The sequence below is a fragment of the Astatotilapia calliptera genome, chromosome 16 (genome assembly GCF_900246225.1).
Source record: "Astatotilapia calliptera chromosome 16, fAstCal1.2, whole genome shotgun sequence".
Taxonomy (NCBI): domain Eukaryota; kingdom Metazoa; phylum Chordata; class Actinopteri; order Cichliformes; family Cichlidae; genus Astatotilapia; species Astatotilapia calliptera.
In genome coordinates this window covers 23,895,031-23,908,280 of record NC_039317.1, presented here as the reverse complement: position 1 = coordinate 23,908,280, position 13,250 = coordinate 23,895,031, and the positions used below count along the sequence as shown (strand labels likewise).

At 39.6% G+C, this 13,250-nt stretch overlaps 1 protein-coding gene across 2 annotated transcripts; it reads left to right on the top strand.

Annotated features, from left to right (window-relative positions):
• The first annotated feature begins 971 nt into the window (after nt 1-971).
• pou1f1 (POU class 1 homeobox 1) lies at nt 972-10,345 on the top strand. 2 transcript variants are annotated; one of them, XM_026145207.1, is made up of 7 exons: nt 972-1,474; nt 3,242-3,403; nt 4,259-4,357; nt 8,613-8,873; nt 9,019-9,183; nt 9,754-9,814; nt 9,913-10,345. In XM_026145207.1, exons 1-7 carry the CDS (start codon nt 1,339-1,341, stop codon nt 10,151-10,153), a joined length of 1,125 nt encoding a protein of 374 aa, XP_026000992.1. In that variant the 5' UTR covers nt 972-1,338; the 3' UTR covers nt 10,154-10,345. The 2 variants fall into 2 exon arrangements, with proteins under 2 accessions (XP_026000992.1, XP_026000991.1); XM_026145206.1 differs by having other exon boundaries at nt 8,544-8,873.
• Nucleotides 10,346-13,250: the final 2,905 nt, after the last annotated feature.

The following is a 13,250-nucleotide window of genomic DNA, read 5'->3' as shown; positions in this document are numbered from 1 at the left end:
AAGCAGAGCTGAGGATAAACACAAGTACAGACACAACAAAGTGCACATGGTGGCCACACTCTTCAGATTAACTTCTGTCCATCCCGTTGAGTCCTATTGTCTTTACCTGGAGCACTCTGCATCCAACACAATATAGACACCATCCTGACACAACAGCAGCCCTTTCTTTCACTAATGCTGAGATGATGGTACATGAGAGTTTTTGTTTCTGAGAGATCAGCAGTAAATAGGGTGGAAGCAGCATTGCTGACCTCCGTGATAACCTGGTTGAACCTTAAAAAAAACAAATCAATTTACAGCTGAAAGATGCTGCAGCACAGTTCAACGTTCTAGGCTGTATTTCTTGGTGCTCCATGTGAATCTTTTGTATCTATTATTTTTTTCTCTTTTTTATTTTAATGAGCATTTTATGTTTTCACTTTATTTTCTCATTGCTTCCTCACAATCCCGTAATCAGGAAGAGACACAGGGAGAGAGCAAGCGAGGAAGAGGAGAGGAGAGGATCAGGTTTCTCAGCCGCTCTGTACCCTAATCCTGGATTTGAAAACAGGATGAGAAGAACACAGGTAAGTACAAACACAAGCAATTACAGCACTGACATGGAATTGGAAGGTGGGGGTGAGGAGCTCGATGGGAAATAGGGAATCTCATAGGTTGAGAGTGGGCGGTTAGTTGTAGGTTGGATATAAATACCTGCAGTAGACAAGGACAGAAAAATGCCGAGGGTATGACAGACGCCGGCTTACCTGCAACTATAACAGCGAGAAAAGACGAGAAGCCTTAATGAGGGAAATCTGTGTAGCTGAGAAACACATTTCAGAAAATGTACCAGTAATTTATCTTGAGCTTGAAGCTCCTGAATATTCATCTTCAAGAGTCTTGGCTGAGGGTAGAGTTGTGACTAAAACTGTGAAGTGTTCTGGATGAAGTGCTGACATCCACTTCTCTAAGAAAAAAAAGGAAACCTATCACAGTTTTCTACCTGAATATTCCCAAGGGACTCAGGGAAGAAGTATGCTTGAATGAGCCCGAGTGAAAGAGGAAAAAACAAGGAGGCGATACATGAAGTGAAAGAAGACTAGAACGCAGCTAGAAAAAGACAAAGCAGAACTACAGAAGGCCAAAGAAGACAAGACGAAAGGCAGAAGGCAAGACAAGGTATCCATAACAAGTCACACGAGAGGAAGGTAAGGAAACAAATAGAGAAGGCAAAGGGCAAGCAAAGCAACATGGGAAATAAGGCAAAATAGGCAAGAGACAGAGAAGCGAAGACAAGAAACCAATCGATGAGCTGTGTTGAACTTCAGCCGATCGCCATTAAAGAGAGGGCAGGAAAAAATGGCCTGTCAGGCATTTGGTAGTGACTCCTTCGCCTCACTGACGGGAGATTCACCCCTGCCTATCATTATGCACCATGGCTCTACCACCGACTGCCTGCCAACCACGTCCCATGCTCAAAGCATGGTCGCTGCAGGTAAAGCAAACGTATTCAGTTATCTTGTAAAACTTGTTATAATTGTTTTCGTTGTTTGTTTTGCAAAGTGGAAAATTGTTTTTTTGTGTGTGTGTCTCATTGATTTAAACTATCATCATCATGTCATAAAACTTAATCTGTGCTTTAGGAAGATGGGCCACCAGAGAGGCCTGTTAGAGTCTTTTAAGGGAAGATTCAGTATTGTGGCATTCTCCACTGCGATGAAACTGTACATGAACAAATCCTGGAAGGGTTCATTTGTGACAGATTATGTATGCATAGAAATGTAGAGATGACCTAACTGTGCGCAGTCGTAGCATAGATCACCCTTATCAAGGCGCAGAACACAACTGTGCCCCGATAAGGCTGCGTCTAGGCGACAGGCAAAACGGATTGAATTAAAAAATACATTTATTCAAATCTAATCCAAATTATGTAAATGTATCTAATCAGCTACATAGTTTGGCCCAGCTGTCTCTACTCAGTGGATAATTGCTTTGAGGATATGTTATCAGTATGATAAACTCCCCAAGGTATTCTTTTTTTTTCCACGATGAAGTGTTGTGGAGAAAACTTCCAGGGGTCTTAAAACCTCCTGACGGTTATAGCTAAGAATAGACAAGATTAGATCATGCAAGACACGATTCAACCATTTAGATAACAGCAGAGTAAACATATTTTGAAAAAATATTTATTTATTTTTCTGCCAAGTACTTGTGAGATTTTGAGGCCGTTGCTCCAAAACACATTGACCTGCCTTGTCTTCTAGTGTGTCTATGAATGACTTGAAATATGGTCACAGAATGCTAATAAAACCCAGTCATAACAGGAGGAGGAAAACTCATAAACAAGGCTTTGATTCTTCTCAGTTGTACAGTGTTATTGTTTATGTGCGAGACCGACTTCAAGAGCGCATCCTAATAATACCACTAAGCATTCATTAAAGCTTGGAGTGAACTCCAAACTGCATAAGAAGCAGAACACATGAATAATTATTTAATTAGAAGGCAATACTATTTTTGATTTTTTTAAATACACTTCATTTAATTCGGTTTTATTTATGGAGTGCAGGTTCACAATAAAAGTCATTTCAGGGTGCTCCGTATTGTAAAATAATCACTTCACAACAATACAGAGAGAAACCCAACAAATCCCTTTGAGTGAGTACTTGGCTACAGTGGGAAGGAAAAAGAAAAGGAAAAAGTCCCCAACAGGAACAACAAGAACCCCCGGGCAGCACCAGACTCGAGGAGGGGAGCCATCTGCTACAACAAGTGGCAAGGACAGACAAGAAAAGCAGCTAGAGAAGACAAACAACAAGCCCCCTCACACTTAGAATCACAGCAGCACGTAAAGCAGTAGTTTTAAAGAAAAGTTAGCACTGATGTGTGTTCTTTGTTCTGCCACTCTTCCTAACGGACTCATTTAAGTTTGTGCTTTAGAAAGTTATGCAAGGTTATTTTATCAGCATCTAATGGTAAGTGATTTCCTTTTAGTGTCTAATTAAAGGAAAGAAAGGAAAGAAAAGAACTCACTGAAAACTAACCAAAGCTACTGACTCCATATGTGATGTGATGAGGGTTGTCAGTGCACATCTAGTCAGTGCACATCCTGCAGTAGGCAAGTCATTAAAATGCTTCCACTTGATATGAAATCAAACTTAAAGATGTTAAAGAAAGATGCTTTACTTGTCTGGGAATGCTTTAAAATTGAACTGCACACGGATCAGATCCTGACTTAAAAAATGTCTTTGTTTGTCTCTGTCAGTGTCATCTGGGCTGTCCCTGGGTCAGCCCTCCAAGCGTTCCCACATGCACCTCCCGACTTCCTCCCTGGGCAATGCTCTCAGCAACACCCCTGCAAGCTTACATTATCCAGTCACCCCCTGTCACTACACAAACCAGCAGGCCACCTATGGCATGATGGCAGGTAAGCAGAGATGATGCTAGGGAAGAAAAATTTGTGAAAACTAAAAAGGCAAACCACGAGTTGAGTTGGTCAATAAAATCTATCAGTGTGTTTTGTATGTCTTAAGCACCAGCTTTATCAAATAGTGGATGGCCTGTGTTTAATATATGATATTTAATATAACCTTGACTTTTACTCTTCATCTCTCCGTTTTATACTGTGTGGGTTTGGGGTTGAAGATAAATTGTAGCATTCTCTTTAATGATATCTCATCATTTTTACAGCACTAGATTCACATTTGTTTCTGGTGGAAATGTTATTTTGCAGCATTTCCAAAGCCAACATTAAAAACAAAAAAACTGAAGCTGATGAAGACTCATGGGGGAGGGAGCAGTATTGATCTGTGCTGTTGGTTATGATGATGAGGACAAGGACAATCGATTCTAACTATGCCAGGTTTTGGAAGCACTGAAATCGAGCCTCAAATTTGCAAAATTATTCTGTTTCAGTCATGTGTGGGCATTATGTAGTCACGATCTGCAAACTGAAAGTGCTGCCATGCATTTAGAAACGACAGGTGTGGCTAACTGAAGACAAGTTCACAAAGTGTCAGGTGCGGATAAATCGGCAGAGTCGAGACTTTTAGGCAAGTTTCTGAAGGAAAAAGTCAGCTGTCGTATTGAAGGGTGACACTGAAAAGCAGGACTCATGCTGATTATAGCAAGGCTGAAATTACAATGTCACACTAACAGCGATGGCTATCATAGAGGTTTAGATGATGATGAGTATAGTGCAGGCAGTGACAATTACACTATACAGTAATTGCGATGGTGGTGTCGATAATAAAGGCCTCTGTCTCTCTCTCTCTCTCTGCAGCACAGGAGATGCTCTCTGCCAGTATTTCTCAGACTCGTATCTTGCAGACCTGTGGTGTCCCTCACCCTAACATGGTGAGCGGTGCAAATGCATTGCAAGGTAAAGATCAGACACACACACACACGCTCGCTTGCTCCTTCCCTCTACTTGCCTGTAGTTAAACACAGTAAATTGAGCAGAAAATGTGTTTATGTTCCATTTAATTTTAAATCTGCTGCCAGTTAAAATCAATTTCAACCTTGATTATCTCGCGTGGACTCTTTAGCGCACTTACTTGAGCTTTTTAGAGCACTTGTTAAGTGTAACTGTCAAAGATTACTCCCCAATTCCCTGTCCTGCTGTCAGGAGTGGGAGTTGCACACTGTCACGATTGTTGCTACAATTGTGGTGGATGGGAATCGAATTAGTCGTGATTAAACTTCAGAAAAACTGCCATTTTTCATGAATGTAATTAATAACTGTAGTTAATAGCAGTTATCTTTAACAAAAAAAAACACTATTTCCCTTAATGCATACTGTTCTTATAGCCTTTATTAGTTTGTATCATTTTATCATATAAAACATGCCAAACTGATATTGTAAACCAACCAGATTTTAAAGAGTTCTGCCGTTTCTGTATTCCAGACATGAGCACAGACCTCAAGAAACATGACACCTTATCAAAGTTTCACTCTTTCAGACTTTAGGTCCTGCATGCTGATTCTTTTGAATAATATGAAATAATGAAAAAGGACACAGAAACAAAAAGAACATAAACAACCCTTCAAAGTCTTAAGCTGATAAAAAGAGAGAAGCATATCAGATTTGATCCATTTTTTTTAGTTAGACAAAGTATAACTGAATTATTCTATATCATATAACCATGTGAGAGTACAAAAAAAAGAACTCGACCCTAAATGAACCCAAGAGTTTTGCTGAAGAAATAAAGAAGTTTCTTTTTACAGACTTCTCTGTTTGGATTTTAATCACCTGGGCAGAGACCCGGTGACATCGGCCCACTTCTGCAAACGGCCTGACAAAAATTATATGAACTATGGTGTCAAAGACTGCACTGATGTACATTAGGATTAATTAAACAGCAAGTGCCCACACTTATTACCACCAGGAGGTAATTTGTCACCTTAATGATGTCTGTTCCTCAACTGCTGAATGATCAAATGTCTGACTGACAGCTTAAAAAGTACAGCTGTAAGCTTGCCTGAGACTGGTGTCAAGCTTCTGACAGCAATGTTTGACAAGACTGACATGAGGTGACATAAATTATGTGGGATGATAAAAAAGGGAGGCTGTATCGCTTGAAAAGAGCAATGCAATGCCAGGCAGAGACAGGAAAAAAAAAATCTCATGTGTGCGGTGAAACTGATGGTAAAAAATCCGTCTGAATCATAAAATGAGACTAGCTGAAAGCATTCGACAGCAGAAGGACACGTTTAAGTTAAGAAGAGAGAGATAAAAGTTAATGTCATTAAACGGGGTCCTGAATTATGATAGCTGAGGTCAGAGGAAAGGAAAAAAGCCTCTTTCATTTTTTAAAGCTGCATTAATCCATTTTTATATTAACAGTGGATCAAATAAGTGTGATGTGAAAGGTGCTGCCCTACAAACCCACGGTGATTTATCAACTCTGCAGTTCCCCTCAGTTGGTCTCTTTCGTCTCATCAACCTCGTGTTCAGCTGCAAATGGTGACATTTTTCAGCAACAGCACTCTGGTACACCCACAGTACACCCCCTGCCCAGCAGCAAATAGCACATTTAAAAACTAAAGTCCCAGAATTCCCTCACTGCGGCTGGTTTTAAATCAAAAGAGACATGAAATAAAAGTGAATAGAGCACTAAAATAGAGCTTCAGAAGGTAAGGTTGGTCACTATACGCTAGATGTGTAAACGGTTAACTGTTTTCCAAGACATAACTTTATTATATTGCATTTGACTAAAAGGCAACTCTGGGATTCCAGCTTGTTCAGACTACAAAACATTGTTGAGGCAGCTTTTAATACAGCATCAAATCAGTGTTTGTTTGCTTTCTGTCCACATTTAGCTTAAATCTGTTGAAGCTTTTTGGATGGTGCACATGTATAGCTGCTGGGAGGTCCAAGGCCATGTACACAAAGGCTTGTGAGGTGCTTTCACAAAGTCAGTAAGCCCACATGTGCAAGGACCAGGGCTTGCTGCCCAGTCTGCCTCCCTGCCACACAAACAACGGCTGTGTTCACTGCAGCATAGCTGCATGTAAGCTCCCCAGAGAACATCAGTGCATACATCAGGGCGAGACAACGAAGATTCCTCTCCCTTTTGCCAGCTCAGTGGGAAAAACAGGATGCCTCCAGCTGAATAATCCAAAAACTGTTGTTGTTCTCAGGGATATAGTATTAGCCCCAAACACCCTCTTACCTATGCTAAACAACTGCAAGGTGCATACTGCACACGGAGCACTCACTTTTGGGATGTTGATTTTAAGAGGCGTCTGCAGTTAGGTGGAAAAAGCTCTGAAATCTAAAGGCTACAGCTACAAATGCAGACACATACTGTACATGCAGCCTAAAGAAGCAATTTCAACAGAGAGAGGAACTCCAACCTCTGCCTGACACCTTCGGTACAAGAGAAGATCACTGATGCATACAGTTTTGGAGAAGAATCTGCCATACTGCTCTCCAGCTGATTTATAGATCCAGCTGAACAATGCAATGGGTCGATGGTGCTGTTATTTTCGCCACCACTTCATGCACAGGGCTCGTGACAGCTGTAACTGTTGTCAGTATTTCGGTTAGTGAATTCTATCTAGTCCAAAATGGCTCAACCACTGCTGTTGTCAGGCAACATTTTAGCTGAGCTAAAATCCGAGTTTCTGTAGAAGTAAAAATACTGAAAATACCATGCTTACCTAGCTTCCGCAACAAAACATATTTGGCATGCAATAACACCAAAAAGACCAAAAATTTAAATCAGCACCTCTGAAACAGTTTAAACCAAAGCGAAACGGTACTCTTCACAAAGCCGAGGGTTTGTTGCAAGGATGTATTAGACACTTAAGTGTACCCAATAAATCGTCAGCCGAGTGAATGTTCACTGTCAAGAAATATTTTACCATTTAGTTTATGTGAAAAGAAAAAGGATACTAAGGGTACAGATATTATAAACTAACTAACTGAGACTTACCAACTGACCTTTATTATATTAGATCCTATTATTGTCTAAAACTAGTTATATATAGTTTGCACTACAACTGCAGTAACACAAGAGGGGAGTGTTGCATTACTCACTTACATTACCAGCAATATGGATAGCAGTTAAGGAAAACGGTGTCCCTCATGAGCGAAGACAGTCCTGTTTTGCACATGCCTAACTCGCTTAACGTCTCCTCTTGTATGCTAAATGCGACACGCAGACTGACATATTTTTAGTGCTGTTAATTAGTGGTTGTTTTCTTTTCTCTGCAGCTGTGCAGATTTGTGACGCAAAGGACAGAATCACATTAGAAATTACAATTAGTCATCCACCCATGAGGTACCGTGGCAGTCATCTGTCATTAATCTGTCATTAGTGATTAGCAGCAAGAGCTCCACTCCAGCTTACCACTTAACACTAACAGCCACCTGTAGCAATAATGAATCATCTTGAAAATTGTAACACAAGTAAATACAAACCTCTTGTCAGATGGTTGTGAGATGTTTGCTCACAGCTGAGCAGCGAGCCTTTAAAAAAGGTATATGAAGGAAAGCCGGCTTCGTGCCGCAACACCAAAGCCAAGGACGAGGGGACTGCGGAAAGACGAGTTCATTAAATTATGGCTACACTGCAATTTATTGTTTTAAGTGACAGTTAAAAGAATATCTATTCACCAAGCCCCTGAAAACACATTCGCTTATTTAAGCACTCATGTCACATAGGAGGGTTTTTTTCCTTCTTTTTTTTAAATCTTACAGCTTTTATCAGTAAATGGAACTGGCTCAGGTGTCATCATACCAACCAAGTGTGGGACTTCAAAAAGAAACCTTTACTTTTATTCCATACACCACAAATATGCACTGACATAAAACTGTTTGCGCCTGCCAGTCTGCAGATGTACTAATAAGGGCAACTTCAATGATGTTTCACTGGAGAGGTAAAGTTATACATGATCTACACGGTGCTTCACACTATGAAGACTTTTTATTTATAGAAGGAAAATGTTCTGATTACATTTAAACCTTCATTTTTTCAAAGAGTTACTGTTATCCAATATTGTCTATCGTAGCAAAAAGATTGAAAAAAACTCACATTAAAATATTAATTTCCACATCCCAGCTGTTCCGCTGTTCCCTACCAACAAATTTCCCCTCTCTTTCTGCTCTCTGCCACTCTCTGTTTTGCTAGGATCTCTTACTTCTTGCTTGTACAAGTTTCCGGATCATGGCCTAAGCAGCGGCTCTTGTGCATTAAGCCACGGTTTCTCTTCACTGCCCTCGGCCCTTCTTTCAACTGATGAGGCCCCAGGGGGCCCAAGCGGAGAGATAAAAAGTGACAGCCAAAGGAAGAGTATGCGGGACCCAGAGGACGCGCCTGCCATGGATTCACCGCAGATACGAGAGTTGGAGATGTTTGCAAATGACTTCAAAATACGGAGGATCAAACTCGGTATGATTAATACAAATTTATCTCACTGTTCAGCTGCAGCAATGAGACGCTTCACTACAGATGGTTTTATCTTTTTTTCCCACTCCTCTACTCCTCTGTGCTGCGTGTATTTTATAAAGTATTTCTGTTTCATTTTGACCCGCAGGGTACACTCAGACTAATGTAGGGGAGGCGCTCGCTGCCGTGCATGGTTCAGAGTTCAGCCAGACCACGATCTGCCGTTTTGAAAATTTGCAGCTGAGCTTTAAGAACGCCTGCAAACTCAAGGCCATTCTGGCTAAATGGCTTGATGAAGCTGAGCTGGCGGGTGGTGAGTCACACGTATCCACTCAACTCACAACCCTTTGAGAGTATTTATTTGAGGGTAGCGTTTATCTATTCAGCAAGGTAAAATGTATCCTTCGGATTCAGTCTCTTTTAATGTCTCTTAAAAAAAATATTTGAAAGTAATGCTTTCTTGGGTGATTACTAAGATCTAATTAGTTGTGCCTCATCTTGGACAGTGTTTGCCAACACTTTTAGTCTTACATCCTTTTCAAACGAATCGCTTGTAATGCTCATCACATGATGCATACATCAGATTGATTTTTTAGTCTCACATTTTATCTGATTACTTAGGTGTAAAGAGCTACAACTTTCCAGATTACAACAAAGAAAAAGAATTTCAAATAAACAGATGCACCGTGTGTGTCAAAGAAGTGTTTTTCTGTCATATTAGTGGCCTCCTCAACACCAGATTTATTTTATGACCAAGGTCATATAATGATATTTGATGTGGTGACACGCTAAATCAGTCTAGGGGAAGTTATGGGTTACACTAGCAATCAGCCAGAAAGATGTATCCTTATGTCCTTACAGAACCTACTGTTGTTTCTTGCAGCTTTGTACAATGACAAAATAGGAATGAATGAACGGAAGAGAAAAAGGAGAACAACTATCAGGTGTGTACTGTAAAGATCAAACGTACAAAATATGCCATTTACCAAGTGAACTCATAATCTTTTTTTTTATTCCCCCTCTCCCTTGTTTCACTCTGTAGCCTTGGAGCTAAGGAGGCCCTTGAGCACAGCTTTGTGGAGAAAAGTAAGCCATCCTCTCAGGAAATAGCCCGGATAGCCAAAAGCCTCCATCTGGAGAAGGAAGTGGTCAGAGTTTGGTTCTGCAACCGACGCCAAAGGGAAAAACGTGTTAAAACCAGCCTTAACCTCAGCTCGTGTTTGACCAAAATCAGTCCGAACTGCATAGCACAGATGAGTAAAACGCAAAGAGCAATGACATAATTCGAGGTTCGATGTGAGAGAGGCTCGTTTGTGACCGTGGTTAAAAATGTGCTCTTTTCAAATCTGACATGTCCAATAGCAATTATTCCAAATGCCACAGGAGAATTTTACCCTGCTGAAAACAGATAAAGCTTCTTTTGCCCAGCGTTAAGCGGCTGCTTCACTGACTTAATACTGACAAGAGAATTTATATAAGACCAAGTTTGCCATAAAAAGTTTATCTTTGTCTGTTGTCTTTGCACAGATATGTCTCTCTGTTAGATTTTCTGAATGTAATATATAAATGTCTGTTTTTATTTAAAATTGCAATTTTAAACAGGAGACATAAATGTCAAAGAGCAGCCCGGCCATTATTTCCTTGTTGTTTGAAGTTGAAACTGTGAAAATAAAAGGTTTTCAATAACTGCATATGAACTGCTGTCTTGATGCTGCACCTGCCAGTCTTGACATTTAAATGTACTGAATATTGGCTGTGCCTTGTTTGCTATACAACTGCTGAAAGTATATTAACCACACAAACCAAATCTCATTTAATACATCAGCATCAGAGTACAGACAAGTGCTCATAAAGATCAGCTCTGTACCTTTCTGAAAGAAAGCAATACCATTATTGATTTTGTCCTTTTTTTCCTACAAAAAGAAGTTTTATTGTTGATGAAATGAAGTGTTCTACATTTACATCTATATTTAACCACAGAACTCCCTGTTGTAGTTGTGTTTGTGTATTTTTTGGTGCCTTTATGTCCCTTTTTTTTATTAGCTGTCAGTCTTAAGAAAAATGCTTTAGCCAAATGAATGTAGTTGCAGTCAAAACAGTAATATATTTAAAAACTTTACAACAACCTATTTATTTGAGAGCTAATTTATTATGTCAGGCTACTTTACTGTGCACAAGCTCTGTGATTTATGGGATGAAGCCAGGGACATAGGAAACTTTTTGACAGCAAATGGATATGCAGTCTTCTGTTTCCCTGATGTAAGATAGATGTTGATGTTTTTGCTTTTGTCGTTGCTGCCTTGATAAAGTGTCATACAAAGAAGAACACCAGCCAGTCACAACTCTGACCTGGTTGAGGTGACTGATGGGAAAGAAACGGAAACGCCACGCCTTTCGTAAGAAGAAGAAAGCACCTAAAAGTATAAGGATGTTTTTATTCTTTTAAATTTGCATCAGAAGCCAATAATTATTGTAAAAAAAAAAACTAGAAAATGTGATATAGGACTGGCAACAGACTGATTTAAAGGGTGTTTATTATACTGAAAATATAAAAATATGGCAAATATCTGCCCTTTTCTTTATCAAATTGCTCCTTTCAGTTCCCAGGCACTCAAAGCTCAGTCAATTCACTGCATATGTAGCAAGCAGTAACCCACAATTCATAACTACAGTACGAGTGCCGTCTCTCATTTTTACTGTAGTACTACATAATATTATGTTGTGAATGTCTCACTGGAGATTCATAAATAAACATACAAGACACTTAAATTCAGAAATGAGTGGTTTTCACTGTGACTAATGTAAGGCTGTATAACGGGAGCGCCAGGGGAAATAAATGCTGCAGGGTCACACCGACTGCTGTCACTCCTCTGAGTGTCTACACAGCAAAGTTACAGGCACAGCATGCTTACTATAAAACTACTAAGAAGCTTCTGAAGGCAGTCGTCCAGATGCATTTAGCCTTAAAGTTTTTCTCATATCTACTCCTTTTCCTCCCCACAGTTCATGTATTCAGAGAGCTGAATGGGTACCATGTAATTTTTATATAAGTAAATCCATAAACGTGGCTAAAATATATGCATGTGTTATGTGTCGGTGTGTTTGCGCTTCTGTTTGATACTCTATTCAACTCTTCATCAGATGGATCATCATGCATCATTTAACAGTCAAAATTTATTTGGCTCCAAAATAATAAGTTACTTTTCATTGCCTGATAATGCACTTATATTGCATTACCATGCACTTTTTTTTTTTTTAAACTGTTCTGCAGTTGGGGGGGGGGGGGGGGGGGGTTTCAAAAAAAAAAAAAAAAAAGAATTTCAGCAAACTATTGTCTGAGTCTGTCATTTATATGGAAATGAATGGAAACTGATGTCTGTCTTTAAAGACAGCAAAAAAGATATATACCTCTTTGTGTTGCTCTGTTTGAAGCGAAGCCTTAAAAAACCTTGAATACAACTTTAATGAAAAAGAAGGGGGGGGGGATAAAGTGGAGACTGAAAATGAAAAAAGATCCGATCATACCTGAGGAAACTTTATTCCTTATAAAAGCCATACACCCTTTACACTTTACAATAAGAAGGAAACAAAATGAGTATACATACACAAAATGCATGGTAATATCCTATTGTAGAACTGCACTCAAAAAATGTCTGTTAACTGATTCTGTTCTCAATCACAACAGATTGGTGTAAGGTTAAGGAACAAATTTTTTTGACAAAAATTCAAAGAATTATGACTTGTAGATTTCAGACATACGCAAGAATGAATCTTATTCGGTTTATTTTGGCAAAGGGAGTCTAAACGAGGGGGCACAAACAGATAAAACGTTGAGCAGATATGGCTGTCACTGTCACGAAGCCTGGAACGGCTGACGCTGACAAATTACTGTAAAGGAAAAACCTGCTTCAGCTGGAGAAGAGAAGAAATCTCCTCAATCACAGTGTTATATTAGCAAACGTTTCCATCATTTCGTTCCTTTAGTGTCTGTGTTTCTGTGAGTGAGGCAGCTTAAAAACAAAAAAAACAAATGACAGCAACTGCACAGCAGCTGAAAGAGTAGAGGGACTGCAGGATCAGTACCACCTTACGATCTCTGTGTAAATCAAACGTCAACCCAGAAGCCTCTGGCTTTAATTATGGATTGAAATCTCTTTGACATGCCAGTCTTTCATTAGCCCTAAATTGTGTTTTTAATCTCAACTTTATTTAATTTTATAATCTGTACAATATCACAAAAATGCTAGCCAGTTTGCTCTCGGATCAATTTGTCTTTTCATTTCATGCACGTAAATTGAAAGCCTGACCCCAGCCCGAAGATATTAGTTACATGTTTCACATGCATATGTCTGTCTGCAGTACCTATGGTGGCAAACCTAA

Coding starts and splice junctions, on each gene's coding strand:
- pou1f1 (XM_026145206.1), top strand. CDS start 1,339: ATGGCCTGTCAGGCATTTGGTAGTGACTCCTTCGCCTCACTGACGGGA. Junction 3,404..4,258: donor CACCTATGGCATGATGGCAG/GTAAGCAGAGAT, acceptor CTCTCTCTGCAG/CACAGGAGATGCTCTCTGCC. Junction 4,358..8,543: donor CGGTGCAAATGCATTGCAAG/GTAAAGATCAGA, acceptor TCCACATCCCAG/CTGTTCCGCTGTTCCCTACC.